Source organism: Gopherus evgoodei, chromosome 10 (genome assembly GCF_007399415.2).
Source record: "Gopherus evgoodei ecotype Sinaloan lineage chromosome 10, rGopEvg1_v1.p, whole genome shotgun sequence".
Lineage (NCBI taxonomy): Eukaryota > Metazoa > Chordata > Testudines > Testudinidae > Gopherus > Gopherus evgoodei.
Genome location: NC_044331.1, coordinates 25588130 through 25612635, shown reverse-complemented (window position 1 = coordinate 25612635; position 24506 = coordinate 25588130). Strand labels below are relative to the sequence as shown.

At 39.8% G+C, this 24506-nt stretch overlaps 1 protein-coding gene across 7 annotated transcripts in view; it reads left to right on the top strand.

Annotated features, from left to right (window-relative positions):
• RAB27A (RAB27A, member RAS oncogene family) overlaps positions 1–24506 on the top strand; it is a 95615-nt gene that overhangs the window by 53755 nt on the left and 17354 nt on the right. For 5 of the 7 annotated variants that reach the window (XM_030576739.1, XM_030576742.1, XM_030576738.1 and 2 more), the window contains 3 exons: positions 20127–20300; positions 22382–22467; positions 23715–23818. In XM_030576739.1, coding sequence (XP_030432599.1) covers positions 20148–20300; positions 22382–22467; positions 23715–23818 — 343 coding nt within the window. In that variant the 5' untranslated portion in view covers positions 20127–20147. Of the gene's footprint in view, positions 1–7934; positions 7960–13828; positions 13895–20126; positions 20301–22381; positions 22468–23714; positions 23819–24506 lie in introns of those variants that run through there. The other 2 variants (XM_030576745.1, XM_030576743.1) reach the window with 2 other exon arrangements.

Sequence of the window (24506 nt, the reverse complement as noted above, 5' to 3'; positions counted from 1 at the left end):
CTCCATTCTGAAAAATGACCATTTATTCCTACCCTTTGTTTCCTATCTTTTTAACCAGTTACTGATCCAGGAGAGGACCTTCCCTTTTATCCCATAACAGCTTTACTTTGCTTAAGAGCCTTTGGTAAGGGACCTTGTGAAAGGCTTTCTGAAAATCTAAGTACACTATATTCACTGGCTCACCCTTGTCCATGTGCTTTTTGATCCCCTCAAAGAATTGGTAGAGGCATGATTTCCCTTTACAAAAATCATGTTGACTCTTCCCCAACAAACTGTTCATCTCTTTATCTGATAACTCTGTTCCTTGCTATAAGTTCAACCAATTTGCCTGCTACTGAAGTTAGGCTTACCAACTTGTAATTGCCGGGATCGCCTCTGGAGCATTTTTTAAAAACTGGCATCCTATTAGCTGTCTTCCAGTCATCTGGCACACAAACTGATTTAAACGTTAGGTTACATACCACAATTAGTAGTTCTACAATTTCACATTTGAGTTCATTCAGAACTCTTGGGTGAATACCATCTGGTCCTGGTGACTTATTACTGTTTAATTTATCAATTTAGTCTAAAACCTCCTCTATGACACCTCATTCTGTGACAGTTCCTCAGATTTGTCACCTGAAAATAATGAATCAGGTTTGGGAATCTCCCTCACATCCTCAGCCATGAAGAACAGTTCAAAGAATTCATTTAGTTTCTCTGCAATTGCCTTATCTTTCTTGAGTGCTTCTTTAGTGCTTCCTTGAATGCTTCTTTCATCCCTGTCACTCCCTGAGCAGTCTCTTTCAACTCACTCAAACTCCTTTCCTTGGCCTGGGGTCCTGTAAAATCCTCCTTTGATCCTAGGCTTAGCATTGGCAAGAGTAGACCACTCTTAACATGATCAGCTTCCCCATTATTTCCTCAAGGACTCTCATCTGTGATTGTTTTTGTCTCTTTTGCTTGGTCTCTCTAACCACCCCTTTTGATTTGATTCCATGGCAAGTAACCCATTATAAGCAAACATAAAAAAGCATGCACAGTCATCATAAAAATAATACAAAGATATTTTCCAATTTGTCACAATGGCCATTGATTGCATGCTCAGTTAAGTCAATACATTGGGTGTTGATAAATCTCAGAGCAAAAGATTATTAACACAACACAGGATACTTTTACTGGCTGCCAAAATTGTGACACAGCTCAACTCATATCCCCAAAGGCTTAGGGGACTCCCAATTAGCTAGTTTTGTATTTTTATTTGTTTGTGTATCAGATGAAACTGACATAGAATAAGCAAAACTAGAATGGATAAAGCAAAATCAGATATGAAAAACCTGACATTCAGACAAACATCTCTTGTACCAAAAATAAGAGAGCTGGTGGGGGCATTTCAATATCAAGAAGCAGCAGCTCCATGCTAGCAAATAACAGCTAATGAGAAGAAAGTGCTTTTTTTTTTTTTTTTTGTATATTCCAATAAAAAACCCCAACCCTCCAACCACTAAGGAACAGATTTTTATGCTGCTGAAAAAAATAGGCAACTCTATCAAAAACGTAAGGAAAAGAATCTGATCATATCAAATTCTGAAAAATGCCTCCCCCCCCAACTCTTTTGCATGTTAGCCCTTTGTCCTGGTCGCGATAATGTCAGATACATCAGTTAGTTTTATTTTGTGGTCACATTTTGTATTATAATTCATGGTATGTGTGTGGACTAAATAAATTATATGGAGAAATTGCAAGAGTGACCTGCTAGGTATCTTCTAAGAGACTGGTGCCTAATCTGCCCCTTGGATACCTGGTATACTACTAATGGCCATAGTCATTGTTGTCATTGGCTTTGCCAGATCTCTTCTAATACAGCATGCACCTTGTATCCCTGCTGAGCTTGGCTATGTGACTGTTTTGAGACAGATTATCTATATTCCATATACATCAGTCTTCCAAAAATCAGGGTACAAGACAGCTGAGAGCTTTCCTATCCTAAGGGAAGAAGGATTTTTTTTTTGGCTTGGTTTTTTAAACAGGAACTGTGGAATAAGTTTTTAGTTAGTCTTTAGATGCTATCAAAGTGCAACTCTTAGAACTTGTCAAAAAAAATTTCTGTCTAAATTGTTGGACAAAAGTTGAGTTTTTAACTGAACAATTTTTGTACGTGAAGAGTGTCTGCTTTCCATGGAAAATTAAATTTTTTAAATACAAAGTATATAATGCCCAAGAATCAAAATGTGTTCAGTTTTTCAGCTGAAAACAAATTTCCCATGATGCACTATGCCCATATAACTGCCATGGTGCATTACCTCCCCTTGTCAAGAGAGGAGCTTGCAGTGCATCAAGGGATATGCAGTCAGCCAGGCCTATTCAGGTGTCTCATGCTCTCCATTCTCCTCAACAACTTTTCCCATGAAGCATCCTAGGAGCATTTGGGATTTGCCTGAGATTGAAATACTGAAAGTGTTTTGACAAATTTTTTTTATTCTCCCCAACCCCGCAACTCAGAAGCTTTTGTAGGGGAAAAACATTTCCCAACCAGCTTTAGTGACTGGACTATGTCCAAAATGGATGATCATGGATATATCACGTAAGTAAAGGGTCAGAAGATGTCTAGTACTCTCCTACTCAGACTAGCTATTTTAAAGTACCTGGTAGGGGTTTCTAAGTGTTCCATCAAACTTGCTTGATTTCTTAAAAAGAAGTTCCCAGTAGTCACAGAAGTAAACTCAAGCAGATCGTCCCAAGGCTGTTTACAGATGCCACACTCCAAAGAAATTTAAACAAATAAGCCTGGCATGTTTAATTTATAGCATGGTCTTCTGAAACAGCCAGTCAGATTAGATTTTATGATCTATGTTGCCTTTAGCTGCACACACTCATACAAACCTGCTAATGATTTGTGTGAAGGGCAATGTCACTTTCTGCATTTACAAACCACACTTGAAGTTGAGTTGTTGTTTTTTTCTCCTGCAGTTTTGATGTTTCCTCCTTTTCATATTCCCTCCACTCTATTTCATTTACTATCATAATTTCAGTGACATGCATTTATTTTTGCTCCCCCTCTTCCAGGAGCATTCAGCCGTCCCTTAAAGAGAAGTTCAATTCCTATAAATATCTAAAGCACTGGTCCTCAATATACCCTCTTCTTCCCATTTCCCCAGAGGCTTTTGTGGGGTGAGAAAATGAGAGGGCTTGTTTTTTCTCCCTTCCTTGTCTTCTCCTAGCTCCTTAGAGGTGGTGGTTTCCACTCCCTATCAGTACTATGTTGCTGTGAGGGTGGACAAGCTTCTGTTTATCTTCTTCCTTTGGCAAGCATGTTGTCTTTTATTAGAAATCCTGGTGGCTCCTAAGCCTGCAGTCCATGTACAATGCTCTGCGTTGTTCTTTAAATTTGAACAGGAAGCCCAGCAGGGAATAATTCTAGGCAGAAGCTCTGTAGTGAAGCCGAGAAAGACAGAGCAGCTGTTTTAGGTAATATTTTTTTCCTTATCCTAATTGTGAGAGTTGGTGTTAGGAGACAGTGTCACTTTTTGTATTTAGCAATGTCATATGATACCCTATACCACCATTTTTCAAATGTGGCCACTGTAGCCGCATGTGACCATCAGGGGCCTTTCTTGCGGCCACAGCCTCCTAGTCAGTGATTGGGGGGGAAGGGCGGAGCAGCGGCCCCTCCCCAGGGGCCACCAGCAGTGGTTGGGGCCCCTCCCCCCCATCTGGAGACACACAAGCTGGAGGAGCATGCAGTCAGTGAGTTCCCCATGTTCCCGTGGGTGGCGGGATTGGGTATCAGCCCTGGGATGGCAAGCAGCAGGCTCCTGCCACGGGACTCTGTCCCCAGGCCCTGTCCTCTGGGTGTGAGGCTCCATTCCCTGGCTGCATTGTGGCGGGCTCACCCCGAGCTAACCCCTCACTATCTCTGGCCCCTGATGTGTGTCCCATTGCCCCTGCTGCCTCTGTAGCCACCTCCCCAGCTAGGGTTTAATTTGTCCCTGGGTCGCCGGGGCAGAGTAAGTCTGCTGTGAAAAGTGATATTAATAGACATACAAATATCACTTTTCACAGTAGACTTACTTATAGCTAGCAAGTCTTAAAAACAAACAAAAAAACCCCAAAAAGGCAAAAGAAACCACAAGAAAAAAGACAAGAACGTTCAAAGCACCCTATTTGTGTTTCTATTCTGTTTAGGACCAGTAAAGAATAGAGACAACTGTACATTATTTTTATTATTGAGTCTGCAAAAAACCCAGACTCCTACGTAGATAAATTACAATGATTTGGACATGTATATGTGCATATTTATTGTTTTGCCTAAAGTCAATTAAATATTTTAGGAAAAATTGTCAGAGCAGCCACCAGCAAGAGTTGGTGGTCGCACCCTGAGGCCACCAAAATTTTTGTTGTGAGAAACTCTGCCCTACACTATGTGTGTTTGGGTGGGAAAGTTGCCTGGGACCGGTGCTGTGTCAGTCTGCCGAGACACAGGCAGACCAAGTCAGGCCAGTCTGATAAGCAGACTCTGAGAGCTGCATGTGGGCCCCAGATGTTCTACTTGCAGCTTGTAGAGCATGGACTGAGTGTCCCTGCTGCATGCTCTATCGCTGTGGTATGCTTGACTTCTTGCTCCTGCCTGATATTTGCATTTCTGCACCAACCCAGTGGGATTGGTTCATCAGGAGCAGTCTTGTTGTATAACCAGACCATTCTGGGGTAGTGGAGAATAGAAGATCAGAAACTGTTCTTGCCTCTGCCTCCGCCTCCAGTGAGTCCATTTAATATGTGGGGAAGGGGTTGGAAATGTAAACAGATCAGAAGGCATCTGTGGAAGCTCAGGAAATATGCTGTTGTTCATTACAAATTCTTATGTAATACTGGCCATGACAGCTATGTTGCTGCTCTGTATTAAAGAGATTAAGGTTGGGCTTTCAAACAAATGGATTAAAGCCATTCCAGTCTACAGTGTGCTATGACAAAGCAGCTATAGCAGTCAAATTAAAAAAGAGGTCAAGCCTCATTAGAATTGGAGTGAGATGAAATTAATTTTAAAAATTGCTTTGACTTATGTATAGTTACTGTAACTGTTACCATACTACCTCATCACAGCTGCGTTGCCTTATCTTCTATATCTGACATCTACAGGAGAACATAGGGCAGTTTACTACATGGGGTACAAATAGTTTTCTACCAGAAGTTATCATTTATCACTGACAGTGACCTCTACACTGTACATAAGTACAGACAGTTTGGCTTCAATGAAAGATAAACATATAGCGAGAAATGTTTAGAAGTGGCCAAAGTCTTTAGAAGCATAATCATAATTGAATGTTAATGCTACAGTTTATTCTCCTGTATCTATATTAGAGCTAATCTGAATTTTTGACAAAATATATCAAAGCTGAAACATTTCACAGAGACACATTGATAGATTTTTTTACAATGTTTTTGACCGGAAGGTTTTTGAGGTGGACTCTCTGGCCACTTTTTTTATTTTTGGGAGGGGGGGAAGATGATGGGGAAAAGAACCAAATCAAAAACCTTCCCTTTTTGATGCAAAAATGGCAGTTTTGACACAATCCTGTTTCATGAAGTCATTCAAAAGATTTTGTTTTTGTTCCAACGTGAAATGAAAACGAAATGTCAAAACCTTTAAAGTTGTCATGAGACAGAATTTGTTGACCTTCAACCAGCTCTAATCTACATGCATGCAGAATTTCAGGAAGATTGAACCACTTGCTGTGTCTCCTGCTTCTTCAACCAAAATACAAGATAAAGAGGATGAAAATTATCCTACATTTTGATTATAGATTTCTCCATTAATAAGGCCTCTACAGAAATATTAGTATTGGTTGCATCAAAACACAATCAGAATCCTTTTGATGCTTAGTTGTAAGAGCAATACCTCAAATTCCACAGCAAGTTCAGTCTAGCAGAACTGGAAAAGGAGCAGTTTTCACTAGCTTGGCTCATATCACTGCCATGACTATTGGCCTTCAATAATAAAGAGGGCAGAAGGGCGCACACTATCCCATATGTGGCCTCAACTGTGTGTTATACTGTGCTGCTTCCAGGCAGGGTGCAAAAGGTCTTCCCCACATGTCTTATTCAGACAGTGGCAGTGCACAGCTGCAGTTCTTGCACTCATCTGCTGGGCTGGATTCAAAGGGGAAACCAGGAAGTGAAAGCTGCCAGTCCCATGAGATGTCCAGCCTACCTATTGCACAGAAGTGTTAACTGTTTTTACCAGCATTACCCATGAATACTACTTTCTTCTGGGTTTGTTGTTTCCTTGATACATGTGCATGCATCTCATTTTTACAATAGTATTGGAGGACTTCAGAGTGTGAATGTGGAGGTGTTGTGCTGTGTTTGAGCACAGACGATTATTGAAGATGTGTGATATTCTGTATAGGTTTTTCTCTTTTATTACTATCACAGGTGACACACACACAAACCTTGACACTGTTAACTTTGAACTTCTCCATTTAACTCCTGCTTTTGTGCCCTCCCATTTTGTTCCTACAAATTTCTCTAAGCCTTGCTCTGATGAAATTCAACTTCTTACTTTTCCTTGGTTTGGTCTTACTTTCACCAGAGTTATGAAACTAACTGTAGTCTCTGGCCTCTTCCCGCAGCCTCTACATTTCTAAAAGTCCCCTGGCTTTCTCAAAATGATATCAAGGACTTCTAGTTTCCCCTCTTATCCTGTTATGTAAGATTGGAGTTATACACCACATCCGCAAAGCTATTGCTTAACTTACTGCTTCCATGCCCGTTTTCTGGGAGTTTGGGGGAAGAGGATAGAGTTTTAAGGCATCTGACTTCTCTCACAGTAAAGAGCTTTTCTGTGAAGCTTTTTTGATGCCTGCTATCTCCTGCTCTTCATTTTGACTATTCTATTGGAAAATTCTGCAATTCTGGGCTAAATAAGCTGACAGTGGATGCAGATGCCACAGGATATATTCAGGTGGGATACGTGTGGTATTGCTACTTGTGAATTGAAGCCCTACAACTGGTTTAATGGGTTAGACCTTTGCACCCACAGTGAACCCCACTGAAATAATGGGGCTCTGCATGGGCACAATTTCAGCCTGCATGCAGCTAGTTGGGGGCTCAAGGCTCAAGATTTTCCTTGCTTCTTGAAGAATCTGATTCCTTGTATTCCCTTTAGAGTGGAAGCTGAAAATGTGCACAGAGCAATCAAATGCCAAATAAGAGGATGCAAATACTGAGAGTATCCAAATCTCTCTCTATATATAAATAAATAAAGGTTGGAATTAATTGGAAATAGTGAGGAAAAATGTCGTCTTATTTTTAACACCTCCATAATTGTCTGATATTTTGTTAGTGGAAAGACTAAGGTACCGTTAAATTCTGCTTAATGCATGGCAACAATGGCCATAAAAAGCAAACCAGGTATTAGATTTTTATTAGGAAGGGAATATAGAGTGACACTCAGAATATTCTAGTACTGTTATATAAACTCATGACATGCTTTCATCATGAGGTACTATGTTTGGTTCTAACTATTTGGGGTGGGGAAGCGGTGGGAAACAGAGTATAAACAGAAGGGTATTGACAATGATTAGAGGCATTTGAAGGTTTCCATGTGAGGAGAGAGCTAAAAGCATTAGGACTATGGTTTAGAGAGGAGACACAAGAGGTGATATGGTATAAATGTGTAAAACAAATGCTATATAGGAAAGCAGTCAGGTGCACTTAGTTTTTCCTTTGTCTTGCATTAAGAGAGGGGGACATGCAATGGCATTAAAAAGCTATACCTTTTAAAACTCTTACTCTAGCAGCTTCTCTAGCTGAAATAAGAAATTGAAAAGTGATGTCAAGGTTCATACTTCAGGAGATAGCTCAACCACTAACTGTCAGGTTCCAAGAAGAAAATTTCATAATCGTGTTATTGAACTGTTACAGGGGTTTTACATCTTCCTTAGAGTATCTTGCACTGGCCACTGTTGAAGACAGGATACAGTAAGTATGCAGTTCCGGTGTCAATCGAACAATGCACAGTAGTCTGCTTTTTAAACTAACGTTAGCACTTTTTTGCTTTTATGCTTAAATCCCATTTTTCAAAAATGAAAGGCAATAAGATTTTGGGCTTATCTATGCTATGCCTTAGTCTGCACTAGCTTGGGAGTAAATTCTAGTGCATGCCAGCAGGGTCCACGCAGACCAGTTAATGTGCAACATACTGGTACAGATTAGAAGTTCCCTAGTGGGTGTTAATATAGTACTTTTTGAAATGAGACTACATTAATGCACACAAGGGAGCTTTTCATGTGCTCCAGTAGGGTCCACACAGGCCAGTTTGCACACGTTACATTAGTGTGCACTGGAATTCATACCCCACTGGTGCGGACTAAGATACCAGGCTCTTATGGGCCAAAGTCATTTTTGAAAGTGGAACATAGGATGTGTCTAATTGCAGTCGGTGGTTTGTTTGGCAGCTTATGTCAGCATACCTGTGATAGCTTTAGTTTAGCTCACTAATAATAGCAGTGAGTATATAGCAGCGCAAGCTTCAGCATGGGCTGTGCAAACTGACCCAGAAGGCTGGGTACATACTCACGTTCCTTGCCAGGGTCTGTGCTGCTATCTTTTGCCCTATTAGATAGATTAAGACTAGTGCAGATATGTCTACATGAGCTGCAGTCACATGATTGCAGTGTAAGCCTCCTAAGTCACTTAGACATTTTTGAAAATTTTACCCTATATGGAAAAGAAGCACTAATTCTTGTTTATATCTATTGTCTAATATAAATATAAAACACTTCTCACTAAGGAAAGTCTATTTTGTCCTTTCCCCACAGTGCTCCATCAGCACAAAGTAATTCAGAAAGTTTAATATGGAGAAGTTCTGCTAGGTCTACTTCATCCAACCCATTCTTTCCCCAGATTACGTGGGTTAAGTAAAGATTTAATAGTTAATTCCCATCAAGAATATCTACAAGTGACATAGTTTCTCTGCTTACCTGGTGAGCATTAAAGGCTGTGCACTCATTAGATTGGATAAAGTAGTCACAGTGGCAGTAAATCAATATTTAGATGGGAAACCGAAGTTCTCTAGGGAAAAACCTCAGGTACTGCAGGTGTTAAGTGATTCAGTAGCTTGTATGATTCCCATGAGCACTGAACCAGTGTCCCACTATGGTGTTAAGAAACACTGCAAGTGACATGCCATTTTTCAGCTGGACAATAAGACTTTACTCTTAACCCCAGTTTTGCAGTACAGTAACTCCTCACTTAGTCATCCCGGTTAACGTTGTTACGTTGCTGATCAATTAGGGAACATGCTCATTTAAAGTTGTGCAGTGCTCCCTTCTAACATGGTTTGGCAGCTGCTTGCTTTGTCCACTGCTTGCAGGAAGAACATTGCATTGCAGCTAGCTGGTGGGGGCTTGGAACCATGGTGGACCAGTCCCCATCAGCTCTCCACTCCCCTAAGTTCCCTGTGCAGCAGCTGCCCACCAGGCTAGCAATTGCAGCTGTTCCTCCCCCCACTTCCGTGTGCTGCTCCGGCCCTCTGCCTTGGAGCTGCTCCCCAAGACTCCTGCTTGCTGTGCAGGGGCGAGAGGAGGTAGAGGGGGGCTAATGTCAGGGTGCCCTCTCCCCCTGCTCCTATACCCCACTTACCCCATCTTCCATAGAGCAGGAGGGACACATGACAGGGCTCAGGATGGAGGGAGCTTGCTGGAAGCAGCTGCAGTCTCAGCAAGCTGATCTAATTAACAGGGCAGTGTACTTAAAGGGGAAATGTGCATATCTCTCTCTCACACACACAAGGTCTGCAGTGGTGTCTCCCCTCCCTCCATTCCTGCTGCTTTGAGAGTTAACCCCTGAGGACTCAGCCAATTGCTAGTTCATAATTTAGCAGTAAGGCATTCCCTGGGAAATATCCGCCTCCCTACTCCTCCACATCAACCAAGCTTCACAATCATCATCACTATGTATCAGTATTAAATTGTTTGTTTAAAACTTATACTGTGTGTGTGTGTGTGTGTGTGTGTGTGTGTGTGTATATATATAGTCTTTTTCTGGTGAAAAAAAATCCTGGAACCTAACCCCCTTGTTTACATTAATTCTTATGGGGAAATTGGATTAGCTTAACATCGTTTTGCTTAAAGTCGCATTTTTCGGGAACATAACTACAATGGTAAGTGAAGAGTTACTGTAATAATAACTTCAGGGTCCTGGATAAATATCAGCATCTACCTATCTAAATTTCCCCTGTCATTTCTATTGGATATAGTATCTTTTATTTCTTGTCCTAATCTGTATATCATTAAATATTTTCTGTTTCACCCTAGAGAGATGGCTGTGGAGGGTGAAGTGATTCCTATGGAGTATTTCTAAATCAATTTAGTTCAGTGGCACTATTTTTGTATGTCAATTTAAGTATGTGCATGAGTGATTGGAGGCTTAGTAGACAACAATTGCTTAAAAATGGTTAAGTAGTTTTAGTATCCATTTGGCTGACAGCTGCCATATGTGCAAAATCATGTTATTTTATTTTTAAAGTGTTGAATGGGGAGTAGTGTGTATTTCCCCGTTTACTACTACATTCACCTACTGTGATACAGGAGGGCCAGGGAGCAGTGGTAGAGTGTTAGAGGGGAAATATATAAGCCCAAGGCTAATTAAGACATGGTTCCCTGTAGACTAGGGAGGGTGGCTACAGGTTAATTGAAGCACCTGCAGTCAATTAAGGCCCTTATTGGAACCTAATACACCCACACCGACACTGACACACCCACTTCAGGCAGACCGGGTGGGGGGGGGGGAGAGGACGAGCTTGGAGGTGTGCTGTGAGACTTGAAATATCAGAGAAGGGAGTAAGGGAGACCCTGCCCCAGCAGGGGAGGGAGACTAAGGACTGAAGGTACCCCACCCAAGGGGGAAGAGGGTAAATACCTGCAGGGGTTGAGACTGGCTAGGGCTCAGAGTAAAGCAGAAACCCAGCCCACTCCCCCACTTCCCTCCTTTACCACTTTCCTGGGCCACTAGCAGGGCCCTCAGCACCCCAAGAGCAGGGTCAATGGCTGGCATCTTAGCCCCCCCACTAAGAAAAGCGCTGGACCCACCATACTAACATTGGCCATCTTGTCACACTACTTAGCAAGGACCAAGGTTCCAAATGAGGCTTTATTCAGAGGGTAACACTCCTAAAAAGCTGGCATAGGGGAAGGCCATTCTGAACTTTTTACCCAGGCTATGAGAAAAGGTTGTTGGCAGTCCACTATATCAGTTGGTTAAATGTGAGTCCTAGGGGGTCCCCCTTCTATAAGGGCATTTCCATCACAACAAACCAGGTCGGTTATAACTTCTACTGTAGTTAATTCATTGTGTACAACTTCAGCCCTACATGAACGCAAACTAGCTTGCACGTCCACAATGTTTTAAAAACATGTGTAACTCCATTGCACTTCAGTACATGATTTCACCCTTAGGCCAAGCTTTTCAGGGCACTCAATGAGCAAACATTTTACATTGGGCCTTAGAAGCTAGGGTCTATAATAACCCCAGGATAATTTTTCTTGCAAAGAAACAGGAATTGAGTCTTCAGAAGTAGTGAAACCACCATTCATATCTCTTGGAAAGTGGTTGTGAAATGTGGGATTCCGTCTTCATTGTGCCTAGAGCTTGGTCAAATATTTTTCATCAACATTTTTCTTCAGAAAATGCCCTTTCAAAAAACTTAACTATTTTGTATATTTGTCAGAGGGAAGTATTTTTATTGGGGGGTTAGCTCTAATTGTCCATGATTTCTATATCCAATTTACACAGCTTACAAGTAAAAAGATGATGATGGTGGCTATTGTTCCTAACTGCCAACCTTGGGCAGTTTGGGATCCGAGTCAGCCAGAGTTATTTCCTTTGTGCTCCTCATCACTACCAATACAGGTTCTGGAGGCTAAATTTTGCCCTCAACGTTACATCTGTGCAATTCTTTTTAAAGCCCATTGATGGGCAATGAGGTTGCACAAATGTCAGAGGCAAACTGAAAAGAGTGGAGATGCACAGGTGTCCCTGCAGGTCTAATTTGGTCTGCAGAATCAGCACTACTGATGGTGATGCCTGAAAAAACCCAGTGTAAGTCCCTGATCCCAATGATGACTTTGCAGGGATGGTAGCTGGAGGGGAAAAAAATCTTTCAGCCAGTAAACTGAGCAAATTCAGTATGGATTCAGCAAGAGACAACAAACATGGAAGCCCATATGGAGTTGCTTTTCAGAGCAGAGCTACACATTGGGATTTCTTGGATATCAGCATTTTCTAGGACTTAAGTATCAGTAGATTTGTGGCAGACTATATTTTTGGTAGCTTTACTCAAATGAGTACTTGTCAGCAATAGATCCCTATCACATACCTACATGGTAGTGCCTTTTGATTATACTGCAGTCTATTTCCTACCATTTCCTCTTGCTCGGACATGCCAATGTCAATCTAACACTTTCTCAAGAAACATACTCCCTTTTCTTTCCCATAATCACTTCTTTCTTCTCTGGCTTGACTTCTGCTACCTGAATCAGAGAGAGAATATGCACACCTCACTGCAGCCTCTCCCCCACCTCCCTGACCTAATCCCCAATTAATCTACCCCCCTATGATACTAGAATTAATTTCTTGCTGAATACAGAAGGCAAGGTACTTGGCAAGGTTGAATAAAGATGTGACCCTGTTTGACAAACATGGATCCTTTCTTTGGTTGTAAGCTCTGCCTGAAAATTTTATGTCGCTTATGGAAACGTCCTCCATATCTGACTCTAACCTATGAAATAGCAAACAAAGAACAGGGTGGCTGTCACGTGACCTTTTAAAATTATAGTTACCATATAAATTAATTATATGGGCCTGTTCTCTGTTACCTGGCAAGTTCTAATTAGTTTTACTCTTTAAACATCTGTCTCTCTGTGTGGTAAATTATACCATGAAAATTAGTCAATGCATTTATGGTTGGCTGCCCTTGCTAGTAGAGAGATGGAGGTGATGACTGATCCTAACATATAACATTTTTGTTTCTTCCTGGTATGGGGGGAGGTGCAAGTTTCACTTGCCATGGTTTCCTAGAGAACAAATGGCCTTTGCTTTGCTGTGAGAGCTGGTGTTGAGAAAGAGGGAAAACTAGCCCCATCCCTCAATCTCCAGGAGTCTGAAAATTCTAGATTACACATAGCTTCTCTTTGAAATTTTAGAGTGGTATAATTGGTATTGGCATACGTTGTTTGTCAGAAAATGTGCTTTCACGATTTCTGCCAACGAGTCACTTACGTTATTACAAGATCTTGCTCAGTTTCTTTAGAAATAAATGGTCAAGTTGGGGCACCTGTCAGACCCACCCAAACCTCTTCTGTGCATTCAGCTCTATATACAGAGGAGAAACACATAATAAATGAAAACTAACACTAGAGAGCAGAGATTGCTGCTATGTTGGCCTCCTCTAAGACAAGGGGATGCAAAGTCGCAAAACATATTAAGATCATTATGCTTTTTATAATGTGGCTTGACTGTGATCGGTATACTATATCTTTTTATATAGTGATATTGTTTCTAACAGGCAATTAAATATTAAGATTTATTATGATACGCATAAGAGATGTGACTGCCATTTTTATCTGCTCCCTGATAGGATATATACAGATCCCTTCTTAAAGTGCTGTTTCCATTTAGAGAACAAATGGGACATATTGTAAGTGTGTAACTGCTCCCCCACACTGCTGCCAGCCAGCACTTTCTTTACACATAAAAAGGTGTGCCTCATGTATGTATCTGTAGTCACTGACAAATGCAAACAAGTGACACACAGGCTGCTCGGCTGTGTGCTAAACAGGTGGAGCTGGAAAAATACTCCCGCTAGGAATAATTAGTATCTCGGATTAGACCAGCACATTTCTTGAACAGAGTGGAGGTAAGTTTTATGTACATTTTTTGATATAAAATTGCGTTTAACATAGTAGAGGACAGCTTGATTAAGAGCAGGCATACAGGTAGTAGTTTAAAATGCATGTGTCTGTGCCTTCATATACTTTAACTAGCAGTTCCATGATTAGTCTGTTTTTGTTTTGAGCTTCACCCTTATTGCGTAAGCTGATCTATTTTGAAGCCCTCCCGCTCCTCACGATCAGTAGCTACACATTTTTAGTGAAAACATGAATTTACTGTGTACAGAGGGCATGTTGCACTATAAAGGGAAAAATTGTGTATGCCAGGCTTGTTTCCTTAATTTATCCACAAACAAGCATTCAAGAGTAAGGAAACTTTACAGCACAGCAACATCATGGTATTGTTTATAACCAATTGTACCCTAGATGAAACGTGACCATGTAAAGCTGACAGAAGCCTATTCATGTGAAACCACCTTATACTAATGTGAATAGACTCATTTATCAGGAGCAGTACTTGCCTCAAGAAACATGTAGCCTTTCCTATTGGCAAAGAAGTAAGTAGTAGAGTAGGCATAATTATTTGGAGATGCCACATTGAAATAGGTAATAATATGATCATACAGATCATACCAGCAGTGTGCAAACTGCCAGTGGAGCTTCCTAGATTTTCATATTTTCTGTCCATCCCAGTGTTATACTAAAATATTAAATGTAACCACAACATGAGAGGTTCATTAAAAGAGAAGAGCTGGCTGGAGTGCTTGCTATGTAATCTGTTCCTTTGGTAACTTACAGTTCTCAGCAAAAAGGAATTGCTCTTGTATTTCCTACTCTTAAAAATAAACTTGAGGAAGTCCCTTCCAAAACGATTTTGGACCTCCTGCTGGGTTCTAATTATATCCAGCTCCCTCCTAGATTTCTTATGCCTTCCTTTAGGGCACATTAATGTGAATGGAAGGGACTGAAAAGTGTGCTGCAGTTCTGAGAGCTTGATTAAAAAACATGTGAATGAAGGAGTTATACTAACTCTTAACTGTTAGGTTAGATGTCTTCTGTTTTTTAATTATTTTAACATCCACAATTCTTCTTCCCCCTTTTGACATAAGATGGACACAGACTGAATTATTGTCTCTAATTTGCATTTATACATAACTTTTAACCCTGATAGATTCCAAAGAGCTTCACAAGCTGTATGCATATGGTGCCGCTGAAATGAGGGCATCTTTGGTATAGAGAGTAGCAACCAACACTGAGCAATGCATAACATACAGAAGTGGGTGGGGAATTTTGGCAAACGGATCCGGGCAAACCCCAATTTATGGAAGTTCCGTGGCATTTTTAACGTCCAGCCTGAGCAGACAAGAATTTTGTTTTGAAAGCAAATGGCAAGGAAATCTGGTTTTATTTACTGGAAGAATGAAGGACTGAACTCACCCATCTAGGTTCTGAGCTGGTGGTTACAGAGAGCTGGGTGAAATCCTGGCCTCACTGAAGCCTGTGGGAGTTTTGCCATTGATTCACTGGGGGCAGAAATTCATCCTCTGTGTATTTTAAATCTATGACTTGGGCCACCAAACCATCACTTTCATCTGTCCCATCTCCACATTTTTTTCATTAATGAGTAAAGGTTTATAAAAAAATGTAATACATATTTTTTAAAATAACAGACCCTGGCTATTGTATAAAAAAACCTCAATAAAAAGTGTTTAAATGTATCAGTTTGGGTTTTTTTAACTCTTTGAATGATTTTGTTGTTTAACACACTGTCAATTTATATAGTAGAAATTTGGATGCTTCTAGGTTCCTGGAATGTACGCCTTGTAAGGCGGAAGGTGGAGAACACTTTTTAAATATTTGTACAGGGAGGAGGACAGGGCTGGGACTGACTATGAAAATAACTCTTGCTTCTCTTCAGGGTTAGGTTCAGGCTTTCACAGTAAACACACCCTGGAAATATTTGAATACTGGGTTTATCTTGCAGGGTGGGAGGTGGAAGTGATATGCACTGTAACCTGACCAAAGAAGAACTTTTTCTTATCAAGGATTGATTGGAATGTATTTTTCTTTTGTTTTGTGTTAAGGACTTCTGGCCCTGTTCTCAGCCATTTTGCAAATTATTAATTACAAGCTATATGGTGAATTAAAGCAGGGGTAAAAAGCAGTCTGTACTGTGTGGCAGCTTATCCAAACAGCTATTCTGCAAATTCCTGTATTGGAAGAGGTATATATTTAATCTTGTGCTAGCTCTGACCTTTGTTCAGTGGAGGGCGGTATCTATTTACAGTAAGTTTTAGCAAACTACACAAAGTGAGATGACGTAGAATAGTTTCCTACGTTTCTAAACGTGTTGCTGCTGCTAATAATACTTTGCACTTCTGTTGTATCTATCTTCTGAGGTCTTTACACACACATACTTTACTCACAACAGCAGTCTGTTAGGAATAAAGGGTAGCATTAGTACTAGTGTCTGTCTTTAGTGCATGCCAGCAGGGTCCATATGGACCAGTCAGTGCACAACACACTAGTATACATTAGAATTTACACCTCTCTAGCTCAGACTAATGCACCATGTGGATAAGCTCCCAGAGAGGGATGACCTGTCTTCATAACACACTAGTCCCAAGTTGCACTTGTTGAGTATCTGGGCATTTTTAAAATACTAGTAATTTTAGAGATTTATGCACAACAGACTGTATATTTAAAAAGAGGGAAAGTTTACAAAGGACTGCAAAGTAGCTTGGCAGAAGATATGGAAGCATTAATTTAATCACAAACTAAACATTAGGAAGGAGTCATAGTCAATCTGTTATCAAGGGGTAGCCATGTTAGTCCGTATCCACAAAAACATCTGAAGAAGTGGGTTTTTTACCCACGAAAGCTTATGCCCAAATAAATCTATTTAGTCTTTAAGTTGCCACTGGATTCTTTTTTGTTTTTATAGTCAATCTGAAGATTTTAAAAAAATGTTAGGGTTTTTAAAAAATATATACCTCTCAATGTAAACTTTTTTTTCTGGGGAATTGCTCGCTGTGTGATCCTATTTCCCCCTCGGCTCCCTCATCCCCAAAAGTATTTTGCGGGTCTTATGAGCACCTGGGTGGATGAGAACTTCTAATATCTAGGTAAAGCCTTTTACTGCGATGCCTTCCCTTCTGCTCTAGCTGCTTGTAAGACTGCACTCCTTCATGTTATAGCATAGAGGGTAGGTGAATGTGTTTCTATGCTGTGTTTCAAGCCTGCAACACAGCATAAAAATCGTGCTGCTAGTTCTGAATGTCTTTTCTCATCTTATCTGAGGCCTTAATGTCATGACCACATTCTATCATGTTTTAAAACTTGAGTGTGGAAAGTTGATTTAGCTGACCGTGCCTTTGTGTTGAGTGTAAAGGTGGAGAATTTGTGTCAGCTGTTCATCAACCCTGACCCCAGTAAGATTCCATCATGAGTAGCTGAAATGATACAGAACAGGAGTGGTGCTTGGGGAAAATTTTCGTGGCACAAATGACAGCTGGGCACTGAACTCCAATTAAAAGTCAGTGGCCATGAAGCACCTACCTTCCACTTGTGCCTTTGAAAAATCTTCCCTCTTGTCTGCACTGACCACAGTCATGGGATCTGCACCATGTTGGCTAACTAAGCTCATCACAGTCATGTTCTGTTTACAATATGAAATTTTGCAATAAAGCCAAAGCCTTAGAGATAGTTACATTTCTGCCTTAGTGGTGGTGGTGGTTGCCCACGCGCTGGAGGTCTGGAGTTTGTTCCAAACCTCAGGTTGTGCAGTAAAGACTAAGGACTGAATTGATGCTATGCTATTGAGGACAGTTGTACTGCAAAGAATATAGTTGAAATGCTGTGGACCTAATGAAGTGATTAGCCTTACAGCTTTGTTAGTAAATAGTATTACAGTTCTAATAATATTATTATTTGAAGCCCAGATTGTACATTTTTCTTGCAAAATGTATTTCATTTTATGGTCTCTCTTCATATTTTGATACCTTTTCTTCCCTGTGAATTGGTAAGTTTTTTGTGCTAGATTTCTGTTCCTTTTGGAAGAGTTCCTCAGGTTTCTTTTTAGATGTTTTTCTTTTACAAGTGCCTAAGGCAACAAGATACTGGGTTTGGGGAAGGGGAGATCAGTAGCTACTCAAACAGGAAAACTACTAGAGCACAATCCTCATGTGTCTTTTTCACATACACTGAATTTTCCCTGGAATTGATGTGGTTGGTTTAGGAATTGTTTTGTACAGTCTAGGCATTTTGAAACACCTAATTTTCACTTCAAAATCTAAATCTTTTTTCTTTTAAGATCCCCAAAGGGGGTAAGACTAGACATTTTAAATTGTAGTGACTGATACTGTAGTAGTGTTTTAGCTGTATATTCAAACACCTAGGTTTAGTGGTTGGTAAAACTGTTCAAACTATCTTCAATAAATTACAAAAATACTTGAAAATTGTCTTTCATTATAAACTCAAAATGGTCTTTTTTCATGAAAACTGTTACTCAGATATGTGTTTAAGTGAAAAACAAGCTGTTTTGGAGGAAAAAATGTCTTTGCATAAGACACATAGGCAGTCTCATTCATGTGCATGTATTCCATGTGAAAATACTAATTCTTCAAAATTTTGCGTAAAGTGAAATCCTGGAAAATAAGTTTTAATAATAGGCAGTTCTAGTGTGTTGGTTTTGGTTAGCTGGCTATTTTCTGTGTTGTAATGTTCATGTGTGCTTTTCAAAGAACACCATATTTTTCAAGGGAGCTCAAACTAGCTTCTAAAACTGAACCCACGGGGGTTGTTTAAAAACCAAGTTTTTGTGTACACATGAACCTGGATTTGCCAGTTATATCCTCACATCCTAGTGTTTTCATACAAGAAGGTAGCTATAGAGAATTTGGGCTTCAGTCTGAGGTGGCCTTTGAAAATTTGACCATGCATGTACAATTTAAGTCCCAAATTTAGTTTTAAAGGCCTAGTACAGATACCATATATATGTATATAAAGGGCATTTTAAGTAGGTTGAATGTAACTGTGACCCAATATATTGAATGCTGCTAACAGTGTTCCCATCATGCCTTATAAAAAGGGTAGTGAGGTTTTATATTAATTATGGACTTTGGCATCAAGAACATGGATGGAAAGAGTTGGAGAGACTATTCGGATAATCTGCCTTCAATGACTAATGAAAATGAACTCTTTAAACAACACTTAGGTTGAGAGGATAAGTCAGTCTTCACAGACCATCCAGAGGAGCATCTCCTGAAACTCCCGCCAAATTCATTTTGCATAAGACATGGAGCGCTTATTGTTAAGCTGTTTTTAAAAGAGCCTGGTAGGGTGCATTCTCTCTCCCCAACTCCCCCAAAAGAAAAAGTGCAATATAGTTTGATTGTTTGTTTATGGCAGTACAGTGCCTTTTATTGAATTGCTGCTTCTGGTGGGCAAAGTCAAGAGAATAAAATAGATTCTTCATGTATTCCAAATCTAGTATGCTCTGGTGAATACTAGTTCAGAGGAATACTGCAGATGCATTTATATAACTGCTGCAACTTTCAGATATGGATGAAAATAGTTCTGTGACTAATGCTGTGTACATGGTTTTCCAGAGTACTTTACTTTAATTCTGTACTTTGTTGCTTTTTGTAAAAAAGCAAAAATTTTATTTTCTCCTTTGTTGTTCCTAATAAATGATGATCTGTAGCAGCTCTTATTGGGGAGGACCATACTGCATTCACTTGCACCTTCCATTGACTGGCAAGTAGTTTATCCAAGACAGCTGATTTCGCTCTCTTTATTTAACAAATTGAGCCTGATTTTTCTCTCACTTACATTGGTGTATATCAAGAGTAATTTAATCAGAGCCGTTGGAGTTGCACCTAGTGTAAAACTGGGGTCAAAATAGAATTGGTCTTTGGCTTCTTCTGAAATTATGAGCCAGAATCAGTTCTGTTGTAGTTAGGCACTGAGGTCAGTAGATATGTGTCCCTTTATGTCAGAGCTGAATTTGGCATTGATCTTTCAAAATGTTAAGCCTGAGCCTCCGCTCCATCAGTTACTTTCAGTGGGGTTGCACCAGAATAAAACGAGTGTAAAGGAGGGCAAAATCAGGCCCATTCTTATCTTTATTTTAAATAAGTAAGTTGCAAAAAAGTTTTAGTGTAGACTTAAAATTAACAAACGTATGTATTCAAAATACCGCCATTTGCTTTGTGTAATGAAATGAGAAGTGGTTTTTTTTTGTTTTGCTTTTTAAAGGTGGTCTACAAAGATCTCACTATGTCTGATGGAGACTACGATTACCTCATCAAATTCCTAGCACTCGGTGACTCGGGAGTAGGAAAGACCAGCATCCTTTACCAGTACACAGATGGCAAATTTAATTCCAGATTTATCACAACAGTGGGTATTGACTTTCGGGAAAAGAGAGTGGTAAGTTGCAGCAACTTTGTGCTGCTTTGAATGTACAATTTATTTAAAAAAAATAAAATCTACTCTTTTAAAACCTGATCTCCTGATCGTCACTGCATAGTCGACCATATATCATGGGCACAAAATACCACCTTCTTCTCTCTCTAGGAGTTGCAAATAAAACAAAAAAGGCTGTTTATGTGAGGTCCATGAAAAAATTATTTTGTTACTCCCTTCTGCAGAAGCAGTTAACTAATTAAACCAAATTCAGTGACCTGTACTGATAGCAATGGATGATGCTATGGCATTCAGACCATTCCCTGTAAATTGAACTGCCATTTTCATCAGTAGACTTTCCACAAGGGAAGGCCTGCAGAACTGGCCCCAATTAAAGATGTATTGGCATAAATTTCTTTATAAGCTAACATGGCTAGAACCAAAGACAACCATGTTAAGTTTTTGCGCCACTGAAAAATACAGGGTAGGGCAGTGGTGAATAATTAATACTTTCTAAAGGAAAGGGGCAGCGCTTGTAGGACTCCTAAGTTTCCTAAGCAGGTACCTGTGTTTTCCAAACTCCTAATCATGAGAGGTCAAAATGTGAAAACTAAAAGCTATTCTAATACATTTATTTAACAAGGTCTCAATTTTAAATGCAATAGAATTTAAATGGATATCTACAAGATTTCCTCCTTTTTAGTCACTTTATAGAGAAAATCTGTGATCCATACTGAATATTTTAAAGACATATTTTTCACAAAATTGGAAAATTTTACTTGCTGAAATTTTATCTGAAGTGAGGATGCTGTCGGTAATTACTGTAAACAATTCATGCCATAATGTTAATATACCAACAGGGCATCCAGTATAGAAAATAATCTGGCATTGGGTGTTGGATCTGGGCCCTGATTACCTAGGAAACCCATTTTCCCATTGTCTTCAAAGAATTCAGGAGGTGGCTCCCAGATTATCTAAAATATATGGGAAACGTTATTTTTTATTTGAGGCAATGGAGAACCACAATGATTACCATACCACTGCTCCTTGCCACACTTGCGCATTCATAGTTGGCACCAAGCCCATCTTGTTAGCATATAAAGGTTTCAGACAACTTTCTGGCAGAGTCACTTTACCTAGACTACTCACCCCACACTCAACATGCATGAGTACCAAGGAGTTTTCGTGGTGCAGAATGTTCTTGTTCAGACTTGCTGCTGATGGGTGAGTAATTGTTCTAACAGAGTAGCCAAAACAAAATTCTCAAAATGAATATTTTCCAAGCAGGAGACAGTTAAACTTGATGGTTTTGCTTTGATATGTCTGTCAGATGCTCTGTGACCATTATCCTGTGACACATTCTGTGCCAATGGTATTGCCTGTGTATCCATAACTTCTTTAATCTTAGGGTTCAGTAATACCAATAGGAAAAGGAGAGGACAATCCAAACTCAGATGTCTTCTAGACACTCACTTGAAACACTATTTCCATTTATTCTCTTCATACTCAACAGATGTCTTTATTTATATTCACCTGCTAAATAAGCTACTGAGCTTTTATTCCAGTTCCTGTTCTTGTAAGCTATAATATGATAAGATCTACACTAGATTCTTCTAAGCAACCTTGTGACAGTTAAACAGAAGTCATTATCTCTACAGTCATATTCTGTTTTGCTGACGTAGTTCTGTTAATGGTACAAATATATTGCCATATTACGTTATCTGATTGTGCTTTTATAATTGTTTCGATTTGAACAGAGTGAAACAGTAAAAATAAAAACTAGAATGAATCATGCCTGCCTAATGCAAATCATAGCCACATTGAATTTCTCTTTAGGTCTTCATAGCTTATTGGAAACATTTTCTTTTCTCTCATTTGATGCTTTTCCTTTCTTAAATAATTTATTTGGGGTAGGATCAAAGTGGGAGCCTACAACTCAGCCTCATAAGGCAAAGAGATGGTGTCCGTCAGTAGTATCGACTCTTAGATTAACAATGCATTAATTGTTATTGGCATCAAGAATGATTAAAGTATTACATTTTAAATGTCAGTGTTTTGCTATGCTGTTGAGACTGCTGACACTTTGAAAATTGTCTGTTTTATAGGTGTATAGATCCAATGGGCCAGATGGCATTATCGGCAGAGGACAGAGGATACATCTTCAACTGTGGGATACTGCAGGACAGGAAAGGTCTGGCCTTTATATGAAGCAAATGTGACTGTGCTTACTAAACTATTAACTGAACTCAAGTGCATGAGTTCTCCTGTTGTCTGTTGTATTTTATGAGCATGACTCTAGATGAATCAAAATGTGCCTTTATTCTGACATTAACAGCAATATGATCACAATTTCCCGGGGGCGGGGTGGGGGTGATGTTTGTTCTTACCTATGGACAATTTTTTTTCTATTTTCTGTATATTTTCCTTGTGTGTGTGTGTGTTTGTGTGTCTCTCTCTCTCTCACATATATCTGGCTATATAATCTATTTTCTTAATTTATCTTCTTGTGCTTTCGTTCGTTCTTCTGAAGATATTAAGACTCAGTGGAAGTCATACACATGAAGTCAGAATGAGGGGTCTGCCAGAAGTCTGCAGCGCATATTTGGTTATATTGACCTGCACTCTGTTTAAGCTTTCATTAGCTCTTGTAGCCAGCTAGAAGTGGCTGTAATTTATTTAAATGGTAACTATTGAGGATGATATATATATTATGCTGCGCTAGCAAATTTATATCTAGCACTGTATCTCCAACCAATTGCTCTCTTTCAAGACCAAAGCCAATAGCTATCTCTGGGTCACATCCTGCAGTCTTTACCCAATTCTTAGGCAGGCAGACCTTCCATTGTCTTTGATGTGGAAGTAGAGATGCAGGATTCATCCCTTCCTTTGTAAAGATCAAATAGATGGCTGGTGAGAGTCACTCTCTAATGTTCTATCCTGTGTGGAATCAAGTTTTTGTCCTGAATATTGTTGGCAGTTTCTCTTCATATAGAAAGTAAATGTTCTTCACCTGTCCTGTTTGTGTTTCAAAAGACTTAAACGTCACAACATTTTTCGTCTGATGTTTTAAAATAGTCAAATTTTAAATGTACAGTAATAAATTTCAACATGATTTGAATTTCACTTTGAATTAGATGCTTTTTTCAAGTTGATCAAAATGTGCTGTGTAATGTAAGGCTTGATCCAAAGCTCTCAAAAGTTGATGGGAGTCTTTCCACTAACTTTACTGGACTTAGATTAGGCCTATCGTAACTTAACTGGTTCAGGCCTTATGTCATTAGAAATCAGACATGACTAGTGATGGTTCTAGTACAATTAAATTTTAGATTACCTCACTTATCTACCTATTTTATAGTATGATCATTTTTCAAAATAATTGACTCATCAGCTATACCTTATGAAAGGGAAACCAACTACAACTGTGCTTTGTATTTCTAGGTTTCGTAGCTTGACAACAGCTTTCTTCAGAGATGCTATGGGCTTTCTTCTCCTCTTTGATCTGACAAATGAGCAAAGCTTTCTCAATGTCAGAAACTGGATAAGTATGTCATGTCTTTACTTGTATGTCACTGTTTTTCCTGTGCTGCATTTAGAAATATGGAGCTCCATAGAAGGGATAGGGCCAAAAATATTTGACTTAAAGCTTTCTAGAAGGGAACAAAATGGAAATCCTGTATAAAATAGCTGTGAATCTGGTTTCCAACACTGTGTCTGAAGCCTTGGCTTTTTTAACTTGCTTGCTGTACTCACAAAACCTCAGTCAGGCGGGTTTCATGCCCCTGATGTTTGAAATACAGTGTAAAATTGGGTGATGTTTAGAAACGAAATTTGAAATCAGCCAACTTGAAACTCAGTCCTGATTCTCTTGATTGAGAGCTTGTCAACACCTGGCAGTTTTTGTTCTGGAGTTTGTTATGGAAGAGACAGGAAACACTTGCCTAACTGTTAATGCAACAGGAACAGGGAAGTACTCACTTTCCCATTACCAACAACTCACTGGAAAAGCTCAGAGGCAGATCCTTAATCCGTAGTTTGTGGGTTCACAGTCTAGCACTCTAGGGATTACGAGGCGCATCTGTCCCAGTGATTTTGGATTTCCAGTGATTGGCTGGCAATGGGTGCAAGAGGTTTGGTGCATTTTGTCCCCAAGTCAGAGCCATTACTATTGGGAGGGGTAATGGGCAATACTGGATGACGTCCCCCTACAGGCTGATGGGGAGGAGCATTGTG